At 41.0% G+C, this 23,748-nt stretch overlaps 1 protein-coding gene across 1 annotated transcript in view; it reads left to right on the top strand.

The window, feature by feature from the left end:
• Window positions 1–23,748, top strand: part of reln (reelin) — a 447,239-nt gene that overhangs the window by 403,003 nt on the left and 20,488 nt on the right. The window contains exons 53-59 of the mRNA XM_047822245.1: window positions 12,417–12,594; window positions 12,695–12,870; window positions 12,993–13,099; window positions 13,280–13,522; window positions 13,899–14,074; window positions 21,289–21,362; window positions 21,829–21,990. Of these exons, the coding sequence (XP_047678201.1) occupies window positions 12,417–12,594; window positions 12,695–12,870; window positions 12,993–13,099; window positions 13,280–13,522; window positions 13,899–14,074; window positions 21,289–21,362; window positions 21,829–21,990 (1,116 nt within the window). The remainder of the gene's footprint in view (window positions 1–12,416; window positions 12,595–12,694; window positions 12,871–12,992; window positions 13,100–13,279; window positions 13,523–13,898; window positions 14,075–21,288; window positions 21,363–21,828; window positions 21,991–23,748) is intronic.

Below are 23,748 nucleotides of genomic sequence, written 5' to 3'. Positions count from 1 at the left end.
AAGTAAATGTAAAGGCTAATATTTTATTGTGAATCCCTTGCAATAAATTACAGGAGTGAGTCTGTGACCCATAGACATCACCAGACTCTTGCTTTGCCAGGCCTTTAATACAGCTAAATTCAACTGTGCTTGTCTGGGGAGTTTCTGCGTTAAGTCTCCTCTTCAACTGGTGAAATGCTTGTTCAATAGGATTTAAATCTAGAGATTGACTTGGAACGTACTAAAAAAGATAGAAACCACTGGCAAGCTTCAGCAACCCACAATGACCAGGTCAGCTGAGAAGATCAACAGCACTTGATGACAGACAAATGAAAAATAATTCTAAAATAACTGTCAGTAAAATCACATAAAACAAGCAACTGTTAAATTGTCACTATTAAAGCCCTGTAAAAGTGTGAAACAAAGAGGCTGGTGATGTCTAAGGGTCACAGACTCGATCCTGTGATTGCTTGCGAGGGATTTACAACTAAATATTAGATTTTACATTTACTTAAGCCATCCCAATACTTATGCTCACATTAGGCAGAGGGATGAAATTCTGATGGAAAGCGCTTAACGTGCTGTACTACTTAGTTGGTAAAGCAATTTGTGTTGAAACAGTCAATAATAAAATGTGACATTCTGTACTTCTGCCTCATAATAATATTGTATATGTCTTTGCACAACAGGTAACAGAACAAGTTTTTCTTTACTATTCCAATACTTATGAAGAGCACTGTATATAAATTCATTGAATGACTGCAGATGTTTTATGCTCAAATGGTACAAATTAGTTATGTAGACAAATATAAACTGTGCAAATATATGATTTTTTTTACATTTTAAAGGCAAACTATATATCTTTTTTTGCAACATTTATATAATGGTTTGGAAGAGGTGTTCATGGTGTACTCAACCATGTTTTTGTCTTTTGTCCTGAATCAGTATGGTACACCTGTAATCTTTTAAGTGTTTACGTATTCATATTATACTATTTAAGACCAAGTGAGACACCAATTGCTGTGGAGTAGCTCTAGCTGCAATGTTCTTCCGCTAGATGCATAAAATTTTATTATTACCCAATAGAGTGGCAAAAATTACATAGTGTACCTTTAAACATTTTTGCCACTAAAGGGGTACAGTTGAAATTTCTTTCATCTACTCACCCTCCGCATGGAATTCATCACAGAGAGTGGGACATATTCACAAGTCTGACTTACACCCGGCAATGCGAACCAAACTCCTGCTCCGGTCATATAGGGACCGGACAGCCCTTAACAGAGGGCCCCAGACCCCATACTCCCAGAGCACCCCCCACAGGCCATCACGAGGGACACAGTCAAATGCCTTCTCCAGATCCACAAAACACATGTGGACTGGTTTGGCAAACTCCCATGAAACCTCCAGCAACCTGGTGAGGGTATAGAGATGGTCCAGTGTTCCACGACCAGGACGAAACCCGCATTGTTCCTCCTGAATCCAAGGTTCGACTATCGGCCGAATTCTCCTCTCCAGTACCCTGGCATAGACTTTTCCGGGGAGGCTGAGGAGTGTGATCCCCCTATAGTTGGAACACACCCTCCGGTCCCCCTTCTTAAACAGAGGGACCACCACCCCAGTCTGCCAGTCCAGAGGCACTGTCCCAAACCGCCACGCGATGTTGCAGAGGCGTGTCAGCCAAGACAGCCCCACAACATCCAGAGACTTAAGGTACTCAGGGCGGATCTCATCCACCCCCGGTGCCTTGCCACTGAGGAGCTTCTCAACTACCTCAGTGACCTCAGCTTGGGGGATCGACGAGTCCACAACCGAGCCCTCCACCTCTGCTTCCTCAATGGAAGACATGTTGGTGGGGTTGAGGAGATCCTCGAAGTACTCCTTCCACCGTCCGAGGATGTCACCAGTCGAAGTCAGCAGATTCCCACTCCCACTGTAAACAGTGTGAGCAGGGCACTGCTTTCCCCTCCTGAGACGCCGGACGGTTTGCCAGAATTTCTTTGAGGCCAACCGATAGTCCTTCTCCATGGCCTCACCGAACTCCTCACAGACCCGAGTTTTTGCCTCTGCAACCACCCGGGCTGAAGCTTGCTTGGCCCTCCGGTAACTATCAGCTGCCTCCGGAGTCCCCCGAGCCAACCAGGCTAGATAGGACTCCTTCTTCAGCTTGACGGCATCCCTTACTTCCGGGGTCCACCAACGGGTTCGGGGATTGGCACCACGACAGGCACCGGAGGCCTTACGGCCACAGCTCCGTGCGGCTGCATCAACAATGGATGTGGAGAACATGGTCCACTCGGACTCAATGTCTCCAACCTCCCTCGGGATCTGGTTGAAGCTCTGCCGGAGGTGAGAGTTGAAGATCTCTCTGACAGGAGACTCTGCCAAACGTTCCCAATGGACCCTCACAGTACGTTTGGGTCTGCCAAGTCTGTCCAACTTCCTCCCCTGCCATCGGACCCAACTCACCACCAGGTGGTGGTCAGTTGACAGCTCCGCCCCTCTCTTTACCCGAGTGTCCAAGACATACGGCCGGAGGTCAGATGAAACAACCACAAAGTCGATCATCGACTTCCGACCTAGGGTGTCCTGGTGCCATGTGTACTGATGGACACCCTTATGCTTGAACATGTTGTTTGTTATGGATAAACTGTGACTAGCACAGAAGTCCAATAACAGAACATCACTCGGGTTCAGTTCGGGGGGCCGTTCCTCCCAATCACGCCCCTCCAGGTGTCACTGTCGCTGCCCACGTGAGCGTTGAAGTCCCCCAGTAGAACGACGGAGTCCCCAGTCGGGGCACTTTCTAGCACCCCTTCCAGAGACGCCAAGAAGGTCGGGTACTCTACACTGCCATTTGGCCCATAAGCACAAATAACAGTGAGAGACCTCTCCCCGACCCGAAGGCGCAGGGAAACGACCCTCTCGTTCACCGGGGTGAACTCCAACACATGGCTGCTGAGCTGGGGGGCTATGAGCAAGCCCACACCAGCCCGCCGCCTCTCACCGCGGGCAACTCCAGAGTAGTAGAGAATCCAGCCTCTCTCGAGGAGTTGGGTTCCAGAGCCCAAGCTGTGCGTGGAGGCGAGCCCAACTATCTCTAGTCGGTATCTCTCAACCTCCCGCACCAGCTCAGGCTCCTTCCCCCCCAGCGAGGTGACATTCCATGTCCCTAGAGTCAGATTCTGTGTCCGGAGATTGGGTCGCCGAGGCTCCCGCCTTCGACTGCCACCCAATCCACATTGCACCAGCCCCTTACGGTTTCTCCTGCAGGTGGTGGGCCCACAGGAGATCGGCCCCACGTCGCTCCTTCGGGCTGAGCCCGGCCGGGCCCCGTGGGGTAAAACCCGGCCACCAGGCGCTCGCATGCGAGCCCCAACCCCGGGCCTGGCTCCAGGGTGGGGCCCCGGTTGCGCCATACCGGGCGACGTCACAGACCTTGTTATTATTTTCTTCATAAAGGGTTTTTGAACCGCTCTTTGTCTGGCCTGTCACCTAGGACCTGTTTGCCTTGGGAGACCCTACCAGGGGCAGAAAGCCCCAGACAACATAGCTCCTAGGATCATTCAGGCACGCAAACCCCTCCACCACAATAAGGTGGCGGTTCAAGGAGGGGAAGTTATAACAATATTAATGTAATTTGACATGAAACACCTGAGATCAGGACAGGTATCTGAAGTTATAACACTATTAATGTAATTTGACACGAAACACCTGAGATCAGGACAGGTATCTGAAGTTGTAACAGTATTAATGTAATTTGACACAAAACACCTGAGATCAGGACAGGTATCTGAAGTTATAACAATATGAATGTAATTTGACACGTGAGATACATATTTTGAAATTTGTTGGGATCCAATCTGATAGAAACAAAGTATATTAATAAAGTATTAAAGTATAAAGAGGTTTATTACTTTGGGCTCCATGATGTTTTTTTAATATTCATTCAGTATAACTTAACTGTGGAAAGATGCATAGGCTATACAAAAATGTTTTTGGTTGTTTATTTGTTTTCGAAAATAGCTTAACTGTAAGATAATAAAGCATAATAGATATTAAGTATAAAATCTACCTGTATGACTGTTTTGTCCTTCATTATCCATCATAGCTTTGCTTTTATTTCTCCTTCATTATCCATCTAAGTTGATCCTGGGATTGGAAATGCCCGCGCAAATAAAACAGCATTCTGCGCATGACCGGTGACCTCTCTTTTTTTTTTTTTTTTTGAAAGAGTGCGTTTTCCAAGACCTCCGGAAACACGCCCACTTTCTGTCGTGGAACGAAACCCCTGGAATTTAGTGCTTGCCTGATGAAAAACCCCAGGTGTGCCCCGTTGATGACACTCCCTCCCCAAACAAGTACTCAAAAAAAAGTTCCTCTAACTTTTAGATAAAACAATTAAACAAAAATGTTTAGAAATGTTTTTTAGATTAACCAAAAATGATGAAACCAAAATTTTGTGAAGTACATCACTTCACCTTGAATATACAAAGTGTAACATTAATATAAAAAAATAAATTTGAGAAAAAGGGGAAAAACATCAATACAGAAACATATAAATAAGGAAAGGAAAACTCAAAACAAAAACCCAGCCAAAGCACTATTTATACCAGTTACATCCTCCCACCTGAACTTCACAAATTTTGACTACAGGGATAATACACACTGGACTCAGACCAACTGTTATTTAGAATTTTGTGCAACAAAATATGTTTCCCACTCACAGGGAAGGTAAGAACAGCAGGTTGATCAGGTCTACTGCAATCGCCCGCAAATTATGCCTTAAACACCATTCAATTGTAGATGACGCTTCATCTTGGATCCAAAAAAACAGTGTAAAGGTTTAAGTTTATGTCACACACACAAAAAAAAATCTAACAATGCACTCTTATGTTAATAGAGATCTTATAACTCCACCTGCCGGAAGGGTTTCAGGGTTCTGATGTGCTGGGTCATATTCTCAATCAACCTGTTGACAGGTTTCACTATCCTGCCCACTCTCGTCCTAAATCCAGCCATTCTTTGGTCTGTAGTTGTTTCACTAATACCAATGGGATTATCGTCATAGATAACCTCGGAAAACATACTGTTAGATTCACAAGTCAGACTTTCAGTTTCTGAAGCTTCAGAATTTTTGTCTCTCTCTATAGAGTCAGCCTTTGATGCTGAAGGGTCTTTTTCCAACACACCAGAGATTGTGTCCACCAACACAACACTACTACTTCTGCTAGGCAATCTCTGCTGAGGGCTCTCAAGCGCAGCACATTCTTCCACCCAACTGGCAAACCGGTTGGATACACGGGGCTCAATCCCGGAAACACAATCATTCGCCAGAGACGCTTTCACGCTCATAGACACAGACGTGCTACTAGCATTAGACAGTACATCAAGATCTTCTAGCGCCAACAGAAGAAAGTTAGCTTGCAACAATAAATTGCGATGAACAGTGTTCTCCTGGCTCGTTTTAGTGTTACGTATACGGTAAATATGGCACTGAGGGTTCAATCCAACTACCCTGTATGGTGTGAGCTCCCACCTATCTGCCAATTTCCTCTTCCCACGTTCACTTTTGTTGGCCGATAGAACCTGATCTCCCAACTCAATATCACAGCCCTTTGTTTTCCGGTTATACAATTCGGCCTGCCGCTGCTGGCTGGCACGATCAGTTCTCACCCTCTTTACATATTTGTCATAGTCAACGACATCAGTGTCACCCTCAAGGTTACCAAACATGACATCCAGGGGCAGCTTCGGAATTCTGTCAAACATTAGGTAAAACGGAGCATACCCAGTAGATTCATGCACGGTACAATTGTATGCAAAGGTCAATGTGTGAAGCATCTGAGGCCACTTATCCTTGGCCCTAGAAGGCAGTGCCCTGATCATATTGCCCAAGGTCCTATTGAACCTTTTAACAAGGCCATTGCCCATGGTATGGTAGGCGGTTGTTCGGGACTTTTTCACACCTGCAACCTTCAACAGCTCTCAAATCAACTGACTTTCAAGAATGGATCCGATCAGGGAAGCCATACACGCAGAAATATCTGTCCTACAAAAGTCTTGCCACCTTCCTCACTGACTGATTATGGCCTTGAAAAGCATGGGCCATCCGGGAAAAGTGGTCAGAAACAACTAACACATCTACGTTACGACCCTTGGAGCTTTCTGCGGTCCAAAAATCGATGCATACAAGCTCCATGAGCCTTGATGTTCTCACACTCTCTAGCGGGGCTCTGCCTTCAGGTTCGGCCGTTTTACTGACAACACAGCACTGGCAACATTTGACATACCTGCGAACATCAAGAACCTTTGTCTTGTCAGGTGCATAGTTCTACTTTGGCCCTGGTGCCCTGCTTCATCGAGGATGCCCGTCATCACCTGTGCAACTAAGGATGATGGAACAACATACTGTAGATGTTTCTTTCCCACCAGGTTGTCTTTCCTTAAACAATACAGAACACCATCAACCATCTTTAATTTATCCCACTGCTTCAAAAGCCTGAGAACTTTATGCATTTCTCTAGCATGCTCATGGCGTGAGGCTCTTTTGCCTCTATTGATGTAAAACAGGACCCGGGACAGGCAAGGATCATTTTGTTGTGCACCTCAAAGTTCATCCAATGAGAAAACTTGTAAACTGCTTTCCCAAACTGTTCTGCTTCCTTTAGGAATGAACTGAAAGGTTCTCTCAGCAATCTCTCACTGAGCCGGTTAGGAACAAAGGGTTGACGACTTAGAGCATCGGCTACCATGTTTTTTGGGCCAGATATGTATTTAATGCTGAAGCGGTAGGGCGTCAACTTGGAGACCCATCTCTGTTCACACGCATCGAGTTTAGGCTTTGTGAGCATATAAGTTAATGGACTGTTATCCGTCCAAATAACAAATTCACTGCCTTTCAGCCAGTGGCAGAATTTGTTGCAAACAGCCCATTTCAAAGCCAAAAAAGCGATGAGCAGAATACCTGGCTTGGGCACGGTTAAGAGCCGTACTAGCAAAAGCGATCGGCCGAGCTCTAGTCTCACCCTCTGTGACTTGTGACAGTACAGCACCTAGCCCATCAGTAGACGCATCAGTTGACAGAATAAATGGCTGGCTAAAGTCAGGATGCGTCAGCACCACAGAATTAATCAAAGCAGCTTTTAGTTGCTGGAAGGCACTGCTGTGCTCCTCCTTCCAATCACCAGGGCTTAATTTCCTGAATGCAGCAGCATGCTTACCTGGAGGCTTTCTACCTCTTGGTGCAGCTGTCAAGGCAAACAAAGGTTTTGCAATGGTGGAGCAATTCTGGATGAATTTCTGGTAATACAACACCATCCCAAGAAAAGATCTTATCTTCCCTTGAGACAAAGTTACTCCATCCTCCATCATCAAATCAGACTCTGTGTCACGGTCAGCACGCCGCATGTACCTCCTGAACACCAGCAAACAGAAGCGTCTCCAGAATATTAAAGCCCTTCCAGACTACACTCCCCAGAATCCTTTGCCACCACTGATTACACTGCCACCTGCTCCTCATCAACCACTTCCTACTTAAGATTAACTTGAACTCTACGCCGGTGCAAAGTCTCGATTTGTTTTGGCAATAATTCTGAGCATTTCTGTGTATTCCTAGTCTGGTTTCGATTCTGTTTCTGTGTACTGGTTTCTCTGATTGTTTGCAGCCTGCCCCGACCCTTTGCCTGTTTTGTCGTTACCGATTTCTGTCTGCTCTCTGATATTGTGTTTCGACCCTGCCTGTCTGATTTCGAGTGTGGATTCATTAAAACAGCTGCACATGGATCCTCAGCCTTATGACCCCTCATTACACTCTGACACCACCGCAATAGCACTGACCTTGTCTGGGTCAGTCGCTACCCCTGAGCTGTCAATAACGTGCCCCGGGAACCGCACGCTCCTCTGGAGGAAATGACACTTTTTAGCGGCTAATTTTAACCCATGTTCACGAAGCCTACCAAACACCATCTCAAGACATTTGATAGCCTCACCCTTGTCCGGGGCATACACAAGTAGATCATCCAGGTAACAAAGCAACATTAGGAAATTTTGGTTGCCAAAGATAGTCAACAAAGATAGTCACCCCTGTGGCAATCTGTTGAATTCAAATAGGCCCATTGGTGTTGTGAAGGCCGTGAGCTTCTTGTTCTCCTCCACCATGGCAACATTATAAAAGCAAGAGGTGAGATCCATCACGCTAAACATAGCATTCCCACCCAAGGCTGCCAAGTAGTCTGCTTGGTGAGGTAAGGGGTGAGTGTTAATGGTCCGAACATTAAGCCAGGGGTAATCGACACAAACGCGAAGTTCACTGCTCTTCTTCCATGCAAGGACCAGCGGGGATGCCCACTCTCTGCAAGACTTCCTAATGATGTCTTGCTCCTCCATCTCTGAGAGCACTCTCCTCAAGGTTTGATATTGGGCTGGTGGGACGCGCCTATATGTAAGTCTGAAAGGATGGTTGTCCGATAAATGAATTCTATGGACAAACTGGCTTTACCACAGTCTAGCCTGTGTTTAGAAAACACATCCTGATACTTCTGAATCAACTGTAAAAGCTGATCCTTCCAGTACAGAGTCACTTCGCAGGACCCTATATCAAGATCACTGAGACCGAGCTTCTGCAGTACACTATGCATATCAGAACGGGAACTGCGTATATCCACAGTAGAGGAGACAGACTGGCTCTGTACATTCACAGCTTCTCCGTGACTAAGTCCATGTTGTACATCCAAGTCTTCAACTACTAAAACTGGAGACACATCTGCTATTTTGGCATTACGTCTAAAAGTAATTTATTGGACGGGTTAATAACCTTAACTGGCACCCATCTGTCACCTGGTAGTGTGGCTATAACATGCCCAACAAGAACACCCTTCTTGTGAGCTTGAGCCTTAGGTGGTTCGACCAGCACAGCACTACCCACAGAAACAGAAGAACTGGCCAGGAGCCAGTTACATACTTAAGATTCCATGAGTCTAAAACATTGTTCAAAGTTTTTTTTTTTTTTTTGGTTTTTATATACATTTATGCAACCAGCAATATGCAAAGTCTTGGTCTTCAACCATCATTTGAAAATAGCCAGTGACTCAGCTGTATGGACCGGAAGTTCATTCTACTGACTTGGTGCCAGAACAGAAAAGAGTTTTGTAGTATACTTGCCTCTTACCCTGAGAGATGGTGGAAGCAGTCGAGCAGTGCTGGTAGATCTGAGGGTGCTGGGACTACCGTTTATACAAACGATGTTAAACAATGATATTAATTGATCCTATTTGCCTCTCCTCCCACATGGTCTATGTGTAAACCCTAAAAAATATTATTCATCAACTGAAATTGGGCACCCAATTGGCAAGAAATAAAATGTAATATCCTCACAGTTTACACACCCAGGATCTGTCAACTTAGCTATCTGCACCTGACAATGAAGAATTTAATGCTGTTTCCTTCAGTCCTGAGAAAAACTACACCAGGTTAGGTATGTAACTTGAAAAGGAAATGAGATGCTGCATTTGTGGCTGACACTATTGGAAGACTTACAGGTGCATCTATAAATTGGAATGTCATGGAAAAGTTCAAATATTTTAGTAATTCAACTCAAAAAGTGAAACTTGTGTGTTATATAAATTCAGTACACAGAGACTGACGTTTAAGCCTTTGGTTCTTTTAATTGTGACCATTTTAGCTCACATTTAACAAAAACCCACCAATTCACTATCTCAAAAAATTAGAATATGGTGACATGCCAATCAGCTCATCAACTCAATAGGTTTCCTAAGCCATCAAAATGGTCTCTCAATTTGGTTCACTAAGCTATACAATCATGGGTTAGACTGCTGTTCTGACAGTTGTCCAGAAGACCCCTCATTCATCATTGACACCGTTCACAAGAAGGGTAAGCAGTAGCCTAGTGGTTAATGTGGTTAGTGATTAAGCGGTAGCCTAGTGGTTAAGGGCATGTGGTAGCCTAGTGCTTACGGTGTTGGGCTACCAATCGGAGGTTTGTGAGTTCGACCAAGCTGCCACTATTGGGCCCCTGAGCAAGACCCTTAACCCTTAATTGCTCAGTTGTATAAAAAAAAAGAGATAATGTAAGTTGCTCTGGATAAGGGCATCTGCTAAATGTTGTAAATGTAAATGGGTAAGCCACAAAAATTCATTGCCAAAGAAGCTGGCTGTTCACAGAGTGCTGTATTCAAGCATGTTTCCAGAAAGTTGAGTATTAAATAAGTAAAACCTGTATTTACAGAAGTGTGTTTGAAGCTCTGTGTGAAATCACACCAATTTGTGGGATTGGTTGGGTCATGTGACAGGCAATGTGTCCATATAAAGAGATCTACATCACATTACTTTAGTTTTTACTTGTCTGAAAGAAGTGCATGTAAATTCTTGGAGTGTGGCACACGACACAGAGTTTTGTTCCATTCTCAGGGAAGCAGGTTGTGCTGATTCTATGGGAATTTCAATACCAATGCCACCACATGCCGGGAGTTGTCTGTCCCAAAAGTCCAGGCTTAAGGTCAAAGTCCAGTTTATAGAACCGAATAAAACATTTACATTTACAGCATTTGGCAGATGCCCTTATCCAGAGCGACGTACATAAGTGCTTAAATCTCTCTCATTGGATACATTAATGCTGGTTCACAAGGTTACATACTTAAGGTTACATACTTTTATACTATACACTAGGTTACATACTTTTATACTGATGAAAGTGTGCAGACAGGACCAACCCACTGTAGCATAAATATCCTTAAGAGGAACAGCCCTAGCCAGAGCACTGGAAAGAGCCTCCAATTCACAGCATACAATGTCCTGATGGAAGGAGCCCTAGCATTCAATATAATCTCCACAACCTTATTTGAGAGAACAGTGCTTAAGAGTTGGCCCCACTCAGTTCTAAATCTCAGCGCAATCAACCCGTGTCTGAGAGAGGAAATCCCAGACAGGAATCCCTGAACAGAGGTTAAGAAAGAAGACTGCCTTGACGGTTGTGGTAGAAGACCACCATAGAGTTGTCAGTGTGGCCCCTTAGCTGTGGAAAGAAGTCTTTTAATGCTAGAAAAGTCGACCTCATTTTCAGGCAATTTATGTGCCATGTAAGAGCAGGGCCCTCTCAGGTGCCCTGAATGGGATGGTGATACAGGGTCACTCCCCAGCATGAGAGGGAGGTATCCGTCAAAAGCACAAGAGTACTGTGACAATGACACACCCAAGGTGAGGGATGCATCCATGCACTTAGGGCTAAACCAAAAGGGAGAACACGGTACTGGTACACTTCACTCCAAAAACAAACAGTAGGACTTTCTTTTGCTCTGGCAAGATGCCTACATGAAAATATGTATCCTTCAGCTTAACTGTCATGGTCTTCAGGCCTGATCTGTGACATGATGGCCTTGAGCATTAGCTTTTTATAATTGAATGTTTTCAGCATAAATTTAGTTAAATGTAGCCTCAACCTTATATTTTTTTTATTTACCCATGAAAAACCTTCCTTATATTTTTTTTATTTACCCATGAAAAACCTTTGTCATTACAGGTTATTACATATTCATTCTTGACATCATGAAGTGAAAAATACTACTTTCTGACCTTAAATATAATTTAAACTCAAAATACACAGTTGACTTCAGAGTAATATTTTTATTGTTAAGTAGAAGAACTGTAATGACCAAGGTGTTACAGGGGTGAACAAAAATATAAGGTTCAGGCTACATTTAGCTCAGGGATTAGGGGAAAATGTGGTGAAATTGGCTGCACCAGTATGATATTTACTTGTTCCTTCCAGATATATATCAGTTATGGAGCTTTATTTGGGGAAAGTCCAGGATGAGAGGCTTTGATTCAGACATTCTAATATTTACAAATTAAAGGAAAGTCTTAGATGTCTGTGTTACCAGAAAATTTCTATGGAGCAGAAATTGGAGGGCTGAATGCATATGAAGGAGGGTTTTGAGAGAGTATTGACCTCAGTGTTGAGATCTCCCGTCAGCCATCCCTGAAACAAAAAACATGATTCAAATCTGGCTCTCAAAACAGTCATAGCTCAAACAGGACAAACTAGGCAAAACAAATTAATAAAAAAAAAAAAAAACACTGAAAAAATACTTGGGTAAGGCTAGTTGCTATGCACAAACCGAACAATACTTTACAATGATACTGTGAATGAGTGTCTTCTTTAAAGTGTTTGTGATCAGATTTCCACCAATTGAGAAAAGGTTAGCAGCATGGTATTCTGGAGTGTGTAGTTGAATGCAGCCATGTTTGTAGGCCACATTGTACTTTTGGAATTGGAATTTGTGGATTTCATTGGCCTGACACTAATATTACATTTCATATCACTTTGATAGTTGAACACTCTTTAGTGGCCTTCAATGCAAAACAATGTTTAACAGAAAATGTTTGACAAGAATGTTTGTGTTCTGTTGTATGGTACACCACAGACCTGTGCGGTTCCGGTTCTACCAACGACATTCAGACACACAATGGGCAGTAAGTAATATTTACATTGGACCTGCATGTGAGAACCACTGTGGAGGTCATGGTGACTGTCTAGATAGACGCTGCATCTGTGACCCAGGATTTTCTGGACAGAACTGCTATGCTAATTCAGTTTTTAAGGTAATAAATGTTTATTATATAGTTTACAATATACTATTTCTATATCCATCCAAACACATATGTAAAGGTTTGTATTTACACTTGTTTGTACTTTATTTAGGGAACCCTAAAGGAGCGTTTTGAATGGGAGGGATCCCATGGTTTACAGTGGCAAATTTTGGAGGGAGGTCATCCATGCACGGACTGCAGAGCACTGGTTGAGGGAAAAGCCCTGTATTTTAGTGGTGCTAATACTAGGCAGGCTGTTACCAGTGACCTTGATCTACGTGGAGCCAAGTCAGTACTGAAGTTATTTTTATAATGACAAATTTTATTTGTAATTGCAAGACAATGCAATATTAGGTTCAGAAAATCTGATACTTTTCCTAATGTTCTTATTTCATAATTTGGTGTCTCAGGTTTGTGGAGTACTGGATCAGAATTGGGAGTGAGGAAAATATGACTATATGCCATTATCGCTCTTGTAGAAAAGAGGTTGTACTATTGGATTATTCCTCTGATGGAGGTTTGTTTTTTTGTTTTATGCATTTTTTATCTTTAACCTAAATACAGAGCTGTTTATTTTCCAAATGTCAAAGAATGAATATTCATATATATATATATATATATATATATATATATATATATATATATATATATATAATGTGTGTGTGTGTGTGTGTGTGTGTGTATATGCAATTCAAAGGTATATCATGGACACTCCTTCATGAGATGGATTTTTTGAAGTATTTGACAATAAGGAGAGATTATGTCATGTTGCCTGAGGGAGCTCTGACCAATGCTACACGCCTGCGTTGGTGGCAACCATTTAAGGTGTCTTCAGCTTTGGTAACCCCCAATCTTGACCGTGCTCAGTGGGCCCTAGATAACATTCTGATTGGGGGCTCTGAAATCAACCCCAGCATGCTCCTGGATACCTTTGATGAAGGTATTAAGCATTTTGAGTTATGCATTGTTTACTTCATTTAGTGTTGTTAGTTGGTTTTATAATGTTTACTTTTCGTAAACATAAATTTGTAAACAACATTAGTCGATCTGGAAAGCCATGCTGTTAGCTATGAACATGAGTAGATGTATAGGCAGATGTATAACACCTACAATAGAAAAGTTTATGGCATTAGGATACAAAATGAATAAATACATAAAATAAATCTAAATTAGTTTTTTTGATCAGTATTATGTCATAAAATCATAAATAAATAGAAATTAAATTTATTTATTTATTTATTTGAAATATACCTTGTGTATAAGTGTATTAAATAACCCTATGTTTTTGTTTCCCTCTCTTTCTTAACAAATTTCAGATGGTATACCTCATGAAGAAAACTGGAGTTTCTATCCAAATGCTGTGCGAATAGCCGGGTTTTGTGGCAATCCTTCCTTCCACCTCTACTGGCCCAACAAAAAACAGGATGGAACCTTCAGCATCTTGTCAACTCGAGAGCTAATTGTCCAACCAGGATACATCTTGCAGTTCAAGGTTAGCACTGCATATTTTAATTAAATAATGCTTTTCTATGTAAAAGTACTTTTTAATGTTCATTTGTATTTATATATCACATTTAATATAGTTTTTTGCTTAGCAAAACCTACTTCAAATATAGCTAATTAGTAAATAGTAAAGTATAGCCATTTGTGGCAATAAACATAATGAACCTTTGCATTCTTTTGTTTATGTGTTTTTAAGCAATGCTAATGCATACTGTTGTGCAAAGTATTGAATGTTCTCTGGATACCAAGCCTTTCTTTGTTTGTTTGAATTTTAATAAGTATTAATCCTTCTTTACACGTTTTTCATTTTTTGGGTTTGTTTTCTGTTATAGATTTGTTTGCAAGATATATTCATTACAAGAATAATATTTTATTTTGAAGGATTCTGTGCTTTCTGATGTTGAACTCATAGATGCTATCATTCAATATATCTTAGTATTTGGGAGGGATATGACCAATAGACTTATTACAATATTTGTGCCATTTTATATGAATAGTGATCAATAATATTTTACTTATATACTCTAAGTTTAGAAATGTAAGAATAAAAAAAAAATAAATGACTGTGCATTTACAGGTCACCATCAGCATAAATGGAACATACAGTCGTATGCAAAAGTTTAGGAACCCCTGACAATTTCCATGATTTTCATTTATAAATATTTGGGTGTAGTTTCATTTTGATCTATCAAATAACTAAAGGGCATGTATTTCAGTAGTGAAATGAGGTTTATTGGATTAACAGAAAATGTGCAATATGCATAAAAATTAAATTAGACAGGTGCATAAATTTGGGCACACCAACAGAAAAATCACATTAATTTTTAGTAGAGCCTCCTTTAGCAGAAATAACAACCTCTAGATGCTTCCTATAGCCGGTAATGAGACTCTGGATTCTGAATGAAGGCATTTTCAAATAAAATCAAATCAAATTTTATTTGTCACATACACATACATACAGGGTACGGCATGCAGTGAAATGCTTTATGCAACTGTCTGGTATATAAGAATAAAAAGGAATGCAATTCATGCTAAAAAAAACAAAAGGAGATAGATAAATAATAAAAATATAAACTTTATAAGAAAACTATATAAAAAACTACATAAAATATGAAAATATAGGTGGAGAAATAATGTATATACTGTACATCAGAATCAGCTTTATTGCCAGGCATGTTTTCACATGTGAGGAATTTGTTTCAGTGCCAGAAGCTCCACAGTCTAACAGAATGACATATACAGTATAATTGTATGTACACATTTACAGATGTGAAATGTGCAGTTTAAATATAGATATGAAATATACATATACAAATATAGACAATTTGTATGTACAAATTTGGAAGTGTGAGAAATGTAGAGTTGACTAGATGGCAACAGTTCAAAGAGTGAGTGTGCTGGATGTGAGGGGACCAGAGTGATTGACTTTGCCCTTTTTCTCACTCTGGAGGAGTACAGGTCTTGGAGAGTGGGGAGATTTGTGCCAATGATTCGTTCAGAAGTCCAGACTACCCTCTGTAATCTCCTGAGGTCGAATTTGGTGGCTGAGCTGAACCAAACAGTCATTGAGGTGCAGAGGATAGATCCAATGATGGCAGTGTAGAACTGTTTCAGCAGATCCTGTGGCAGGTTGAACTTCTTCAGCTGACGAAGGAAGTACAACCTCTGCTGAGCCTTTTTCACAATGGAGTCAATGTGAATGTCCCACTTCATGTCCTGGGAGATTGTGGTTCCCAGGAATCTGAATGACTCCACTGCTGTGACAATGCTGTCCATGATGGTTAGTGGGGGGAGAGCAGGGGGGTTTCTCCTGAAGTCCACTATCTGAGCGTGTTCAGCTCCAGGTTGTTAAGGCTGCACCAGACAGCTCCAGGTTGTTAAGGCTGCACCATACAGACAGCCGCTCAACCTCCAGTCTGTAAGTAGACTCGTCACCATCCTGGATGAGGCCGATCAGTGTGGTGTTGTCTGCAAACTTCAGGAGCTTGACAGAGGGGTCATTAGAGGTGCAGTCATTCGTGAACAGTGAGAAGAGCAGTGGGGAGAGAACACAGCCCTGGGGGGCGCCAGTGCTGACGGTGCTAGATTTGAGTTTTCCCAGTCGCACTAGCTGCTGCCTGTCTGTCAGAAAGCTGGTGATCCACTGACAGACAGAGGAGGGCACGGAGAGCTGGGTTAATTTGGGGCTGTAGGAGTGATGGGATGATAGTGTTGAAAGCAGAGCTGAAGTCCACAAACAGGATCCTGTAGTGATTTTGGCTTGTGAAGCAAGGTAAATATTTATAAGTAATTATAACGTTATAGTGACTCCTAAATATTTTAACCTAAATTGAAATTAATGGTAATGGAATTAACGTTACACTTATTTGGTCTGTTAGTCCGGCGAACAGGCCGTGTAACCTTAATTAATTCTATGAATGCGGTATCTTCCCAGCCAAGAAAGATTCACTTCCCTTTTACTTTATACCGTAATTTAAATTAAATTAACTTAATAGAGCATGTAGTTCAGACCAGATGTTGCAGGTACCTTAAGTTTGTGAGCGATACTCAGAGACAATCACTTGTGGCACAAAAATATGGCATTTAATGAAAGAGACAAACACAACATAAAACTAACTACACAAACAAACAAAAGAAATTTGGAAAACGAAGATGAAAATAAAATAACACAAAAGAAATTAAAATTGGGGGAAAGGGAAGAAGAGACTGGAAAGAAGAAATTAGAGAAAGGAAGCAAAGGAATGGAAAGCTTAAACTTCAAAATTAATCACACCCTAACTGGGAATCGTCACCGGAAACTTAAATTCACCTTAAGCATGTCAGGTGGTACAGTTGCTGCCGAGCCTTCTTCACCAGGGTGTTGATATGACAGGACCAAGACAGGTCCTGTGTGATGTGAACACCTATGTACCAGAAAATGTCCACTCTCTCCACTGGGATCCTGTTGATGATTTACGGTTGGTATGACCGCTCCTGCTTTGTGCTGAAGTCCACTACCAACTCCTTAGTCTTGCTGATGTTCAGGAGAAGATTGTTCTCCTGGCACCAGCTCTCCGGGTTTTTAGTCTCCTGTAGGTAGGCCATCTTGTTGTTGTTGTTGTTGGAGATCAGGCCCACCACAACAGTGTCATCAGAAAACTTGATGATGGTAGTGGAGTTGGAAGTGGCCACACAGTCATGTGTGGGGCTGTAGGAGTTATGGGATGATGGTGTTGAAAGCAGAGCTGAAGTCCACAAACAGGATCCTGTAGTGATTTTGGCTTGTGAAGCAAGGTAAATATTTATAAGTAATTATAACATGTTATAGTGACTCCTAAATAATGGTTAGTGGGGGGAGCAGGGGACGTCCCACACAGACGCCGGTGCGGGTCGCGTCCTTTGTTCCCCCTCAGGATGTTGCTCGGCCAGCATGGGTCCGAGTTTAAAAACGGTGAAGGGTAATTGTATTTTACACCAATGGGTATAAGAGTGGCTCTGTCATATCCAATGATGTCCATCCTCTAAAAATAAAACTGTATGTATATAAATAAATATATAAAATAAAGTCAAAGTTTGACCGGAGCAGTCACGACGGCAGACAACCTCACCAGCGCCATCTTGGTATATCAAGGTAGTATATTTTGGACCATTCCTCCATACAAAACATCTCCAGCTCAGTTAGATTTGATGGTTGCCGAGCATGGACAGCCCGCATTAAATCATCCCACTGATGTTTAATGATATTCAAGTCTGGAGACTGGGATGGCCATTCAAGAACATGGTACTTGTTCCTCTGCATAAATGTCCGAGTAGATTTTGAGCAGTGTTTTGGGTCGTTGTGTTGTTGAAATATCCGGCCCCGGCGTAACTTTAACTTTGTGACTGACATTACTCAACATTATTCTCAAGAATCTGCTGATATAGAGTGGAATCCCTGTGACCCCTTAACTTTAACCAGATTCCCAGGACTGGAACTGGTCACACAGCCCCAGAGCATGATTGAACCGCCACCAAATTTTACTATGGATAGCAGGTGTTTTTCTTGGAATGCTGTGATCTTTTGCTGCCATGCATAACGCCCCTCGTTATGACCCAATAACTCAATCTTTATTTCATCACTCCACATCGCCTTATTCCAAAATGAAGCTGGCTTGTCCAAATGTGCGTTTGCATACCTCAAGCGACTCCATTTGTGGCACGTGTGCAGAAAAGGCTTCTTTTGCATTACTCTCCCATACAGCTTCACCTTGTGCAAAGTGCGCTGAATTGTTGAACGATGCACAGTGACACCATCTGCAGCAAGTTGATGTTGTAGGTCTTTGGAGGTGGTCTGTGGGCTGTTATTGACCGTTCTCACCATCCTTCGCCTTTGCCACTCCAATATTTTATGTGGCCTGCAACTTCTGGCCTTAACATGATCTGTGTCTGTGGTCTTCCATTTCCTAAATATGCTCCTCACAGTGGACACTCACAGCTTGTAAGAGGTTCCTAAACTTTTGCATACGACTATACAGTAAATTAAAGACATGAAGTAGAATGGTAAATAGAATTTATTTAAATTTAAGAATTTATCTAAATGAACAAGAGGGTTGCATTTTTTATGATTCCCAGTGGAGAAAAAGAAAACTCAAAACTTCAAATTTCATATGTATCAAATAATATATTGGAATATTTTATCTTTTTAGAGCAGGTGCCTAAAAAGGTGCCAGAAGATAGCAACCATTGTCTGGTAGAAGCTTTATTGAGAAAAACAAATTTAAGTCTATCTTGAAAAGGACTTCACATTTGCACTGCATGAACAATAATATGGATGCTGTTGAGGTAGGATGGACTGATGGACACTAGTCATGAGGGAAGTCAAGGTAAAGAAGGATGTTTTAGGAGTAATGCTTATGGAAGTTACATGTAACAAGTAGGGACAATAATCTGGATCTCCCTGGTAGTCAGCACCCCAAGTGCTCCTGACAGTACTCGTGATTCTGTTGACAGCAATAGGCTTCTATGATGGGCTACAGCAAAAACAGTTCCAGATGTTACGGGTGAAGATTGAACAGTCTATAGAAAAAGGGGTGTTGCCAAAAATGTTCAGGAATGTTCTGGCCTTCTCAACCTGTTAAAAGCATGAGCACCCATCAGGACAACTGGAAGGAAAATAAATGAAATAAAGATTGACCTTGTTTCTGTTTAGAATAGCAAAAATTGTGTGCAAAACAGCATGTAAACAGTTTGGTATGGGTTGTTTTCTGTACATGGACGTATATTAGAAGAGGGCGTATTTGGTGCAGAGCAGTGCAGACCATACAGTTGAGGGCATGTGTGTCTGTTGTGCTCCGTACAGTTCAGTTCAGTTATTAAGAAGTCTGGTGGCTTGTGGGAAACTGATACACAATCTGGTTGTGAGATACTTTTTTCCAGACAACAGGAGTGTGTGTGAGGGGTGTGTCTGGCCATCCACATTTCTGTTGGCCTTGCGGATGCAGCGTGTGATGTAAATGTCTGTGAAAGAGGGAAGAGACACTCAAATCATCTTCTCAGCTGTTTTCACTATCTGCTGCAAGGCCTTGCAATCTGAAATGTTTCAATTCCCAAAACAGACAGTGGTTCTCTTGACAAGCTCTACAGAGGATCTGTCAATGTTCATTGGAGAGTGGTTGCTTTGTGCTTGTCTGAAGTCAACAACCATCTCAGAATCAGAATCAGCTTTATTGCCAGGCATGTTTTCAAATGCGAGGAATTTGTAGTGACTTAATCTCCACAGTGTAACAGAATGACATATGTAGTATAGATGAAATTGTATGTACACATTTACAGGTGTGAAATGTGCAGTTAAATAAACATGAAATATACATATGCAAATAAGTATACAATATATACTATTTGTATGTACACATGTGCAATTGTGAAATGTGCAGTTGAAGTAGCCTTGGATGATGCACATGTTGTATCTTTCCACTACGTCAACCCTGGAGCTGGTCCAAGATAACACTGATTTGGTCAAATTTCAAAATGTGAATCCATGTCACATGAATTTCATGATTAGGTGAGATGCAAATTCCATTGACAGATTTATTTTTTTCCTTTTTTTATATTATGTTTCAGCAACTTCACAATGTTTTATCTAATAAACAGTACAATTTCTGCAAAAATGCAAAGTGTAGGGGCATTTATCTCGTAATATACAGTATACTGTACAGTATATAGTAGATTGGCAGAGGGAATGGGGATTTACTATATTTTCACTAAGAAAGAATATGTTTTGTTTGTTTTTTGTTTGTATTATCATATGATTGCATTTAAACTTATCAGGAGCTTTCTGGCAGGTTTTGTCTTTTTGTTTTTGTGCTTGAGTGTGTTAGCCCTGCCCTATCCTTAATCTGTTCCGCCTCTTCACACCTGTTCCTTGTGTTCCTATGATTCCCTCACCTATTTAATTATGTGATCTTGCGTCTGGTTTTTGCTGAGTTTTCGCCTCTGTGTCTGTTTTGTACGGTGGCCGAGAAGTACAAAACACAGTAACAAATCCGAAAACAAAACAACTAATCCGAATACACATTAACAAATCCGAATACACATTAACAAATCCAAATACACATTAAAAAATCTGAATACACATTAACAAATCCGAAAACACAGCGGCAAGTCAGACAACCCGGAAAAGGGAGGTATCGTTTGTGTATAGAATTCGGACAAGACACCTGTCATGATCGGTAAGTTTCCATTCACAAATGATACCTACCTTTTCCAGGTGGTCTGACTTGTCGTATATTCGGATTTGTTAATGTGTTTTCGGATTTGTTAATTTGTTTTCGGATTTGTTAATGTGCTCTCGTGTTTGTTGTTTTGTTTTCGGATTTGTTAATTTGTTTTGCACTTTTCGGGCAACATAGTGTTGGTTTCTGTGATTTGTTTAGTTCCAGCTTGATGACTTAGTGTTTATTCTATTTCTGTGTTTTGTGTTTCCATGTTCATAGTGTTTCCAGCCTTTTGTCATTTTCCCTAATAAACCCCCCTTTTGTGTTATCCCTGCATTTGGGTCTGGATTTTTAATCAACAAAAACACCCCTTCCCTGACAAGACTAGTTTTGTTTTAAGTTTAATTGTTAGGTATTTGGATTTACTACCTTGAGTCCTTTAGGTTTTGAAATTGTATTAAAGTTCTATTCACAAAGACCATTAATACATTTGTTTCTCAATTTTTACTGTCATGTACATTTTGTGTTACAGATTGTGGTAGGTTGTGAAACAGAAAGCTGTGAAGCTCATCATACAGTGCTTCTACAATACAGAAAAGATGCCAGGTGAGTGAAATAAAGTCACAGAGATAGACTGAAGATAGAGAGTAGATAGAGAGACTAATATAGAGAGATACGCCTATTCTTTTTTTTATTATTGATGATACCTGCTTTGGTGGTGGCTTTTGCTGTCTGACTCTGAGCAGGCATTATTATATCTTACTGGAAGGGATTTTTTTTAATTATTCAGAATTATAAATAGCAAGACCACTTCTGACATGAAAGTTTTTTTTTGTCAACCATATGACATTAACTATTGCAGACCAGCACCAGCCATGTCTGGACCATGGAAGTTTTTCTTAGGATGGAAAAGTACCTTTTTTAAAAAAACTATTCTATAATTTGCAGCATAAGTGATGAACAATATACAAAATTGTTCTCACATTTCTAAAAAAAAAAAAAAAAAAAAAAAAAAAAAAATTTGGGGGGATTTTTTTTTTGCTGTCTAATTGCTTATGGCTTTTCACTACAGGTCAGACCTTTGGCACTTGGTACAATCTGCCTGCCTCCCCTCTTCAATGAATAATGTGGGATGTTCCCCTTTTGAGTTCCATGAGTCCAGCATCTACAGCCCAGTTAACAGCTTAGTTTGGACCAGAGTTACTTTGCAGCTACCTGACCATGTCTCTTCTGGGTAAGGAATATTGTGACAGCTGTATTTCTGTGTGATAATGATTGAATTTATTTGTTAAAAAGAAAAGAAAAAAGAAGAAAAAACACATAATGCACAACTTTAAAAAATCATGCATTTTTTGCTATGTAGGTGTGGTTTTCTCGTGCAATGAATGTAATATATTTATCCATCTGTAGGTTACCTATGTGCATAATAAGAAGACATTTATTCAGCCACACAGAATTGACTCTAGCAAGCTCTAGCAAGTATTGAATCTGATTTAAAAAAGTACCTGTGAAAGAAAGAGAGGGAGCACAATAAATACAGGCAGAGAGAAGGGAGAGAGAGCAAACACACATAAATGCCAGCTTATATCCAGCAAAACATTAATGGGTGATCAAATCAAGAAACAGCAAGGACATCAGAGGTAAACAAGTGAGACACTTGGAAGGAAGAAAGGAATTCATATAGGGAGGAAATAATACAACAGTCAAAATCATTAGAATGGCTTAAGCAAACCAGTTAAGTCTGTACCAGCATAAAGATAAGCATAATCACTAATAATAAATAAAGTAGAGAGATAGTAGAGATAATGTCAGTGAGTTTATTTTACAGGGAATATTGTTTTATAGGGAAAGGTCTTAGCTCTGAGAATTTTAATTAATAATTAATTGGGGGAAATATGGTCAGAATTAAAAAGCTACAACGAAAGTGTCTCGGAGAGAGTGTACCTTAATTCTAAAAAACTATTATGTCCTTTGACAGTAGTAACTCATTGGGATGACAATAATATTTCCTAGCCAAATAAAAAGCAATTTTAGGGAATCATAAAATCACTGGACTACTTCACTTTGAATATAATCAAGACTGGTCCATTATCCAAATATCCTAGTCTATTTGGTAAAGAAAGTGTTAAGCAGTAACATGTTCATTGTACAGCGGTGTGAAAAAGTGTTGGCCCCTTCCAGATTTTTTATTTTTTTAAAGTTTGTCACACTTTAATATTTCAGATCATCAAACAAAATTAAATATTAGTAAAAGATAAAACAAACACAACATGCAGTTTTTAAATGGAAAGATTTTATGGGTAAACAAAATCAAAACCCACATGGCCCTGTGTGAAAGCACAACCCCCCCCCCCCCACACACACACACACACACACACACAAACACAAATAGCCCATAAAACATAACTGTGGTTTATCACACCAGAGTTTCATTTCTCTAGCCACACCCAGGCCTGATTACTGCCACACCAGTTCACAATCAAGTAATCACTTAAATAAGACATAACTGACAATGTGAAGTAGACCAAAAGATCCTCAAAAGCTACACATCATGCGGTGATTCAAAGAAATTCATCAACCACTGAGAACGAAAGTAATTGAGATCTGTCAGTCTGTAAAAGGTTATAAAGCCATTTCTAAAGCTTTGGGACTCCAGTGAACCACAGTGAGAGGTATTATCCACAAATAGCAAACACCTGGAACACTGGTGGACCTTCCCAGTAGTGGCTGGCCATTCAAAATTAACCCAAGGGCGCAGCGACGACTCATCCAAGATGTCACAAAAGACCTCACAACAACGTCCAAAGAACTGCAGGTCTCACTTGCCTCAGTTAAGGTCAATGTTCATGACTCCACCATAAAGAAAGAGACTGGGCAAAATGACTGCATGGCAGACATCAGTTATAAGACAAAAACAGCTGCTGAGCAAAAAGAACATAAAGGCTTGTCTCAGATTTGCCAGAAAACATCTTGATAACGAGTAATCACTCTT

Source organism: Tachysurus fulvidraco, chromosome 13 (genome assembly GCF_022655615.1).
Source record: "Tachysurus fulvidraco isolate hzauxx_2018 chromosome 13, HZAU_PFXX_2.0, whole genome shotgun sequence".
Taxonomy (NCBI): domain Eukaryota; kingdom Metazoa; phylum Chordata; class Actinopteri; order Siluriformes; family Bagridae; genus Tachysurus; species Tachysurus fulvidraco.
Note: the sequence above shows the minus strand (reverse complement) of the source record. Positions and strands in the feature narration are given on the sequence as shown.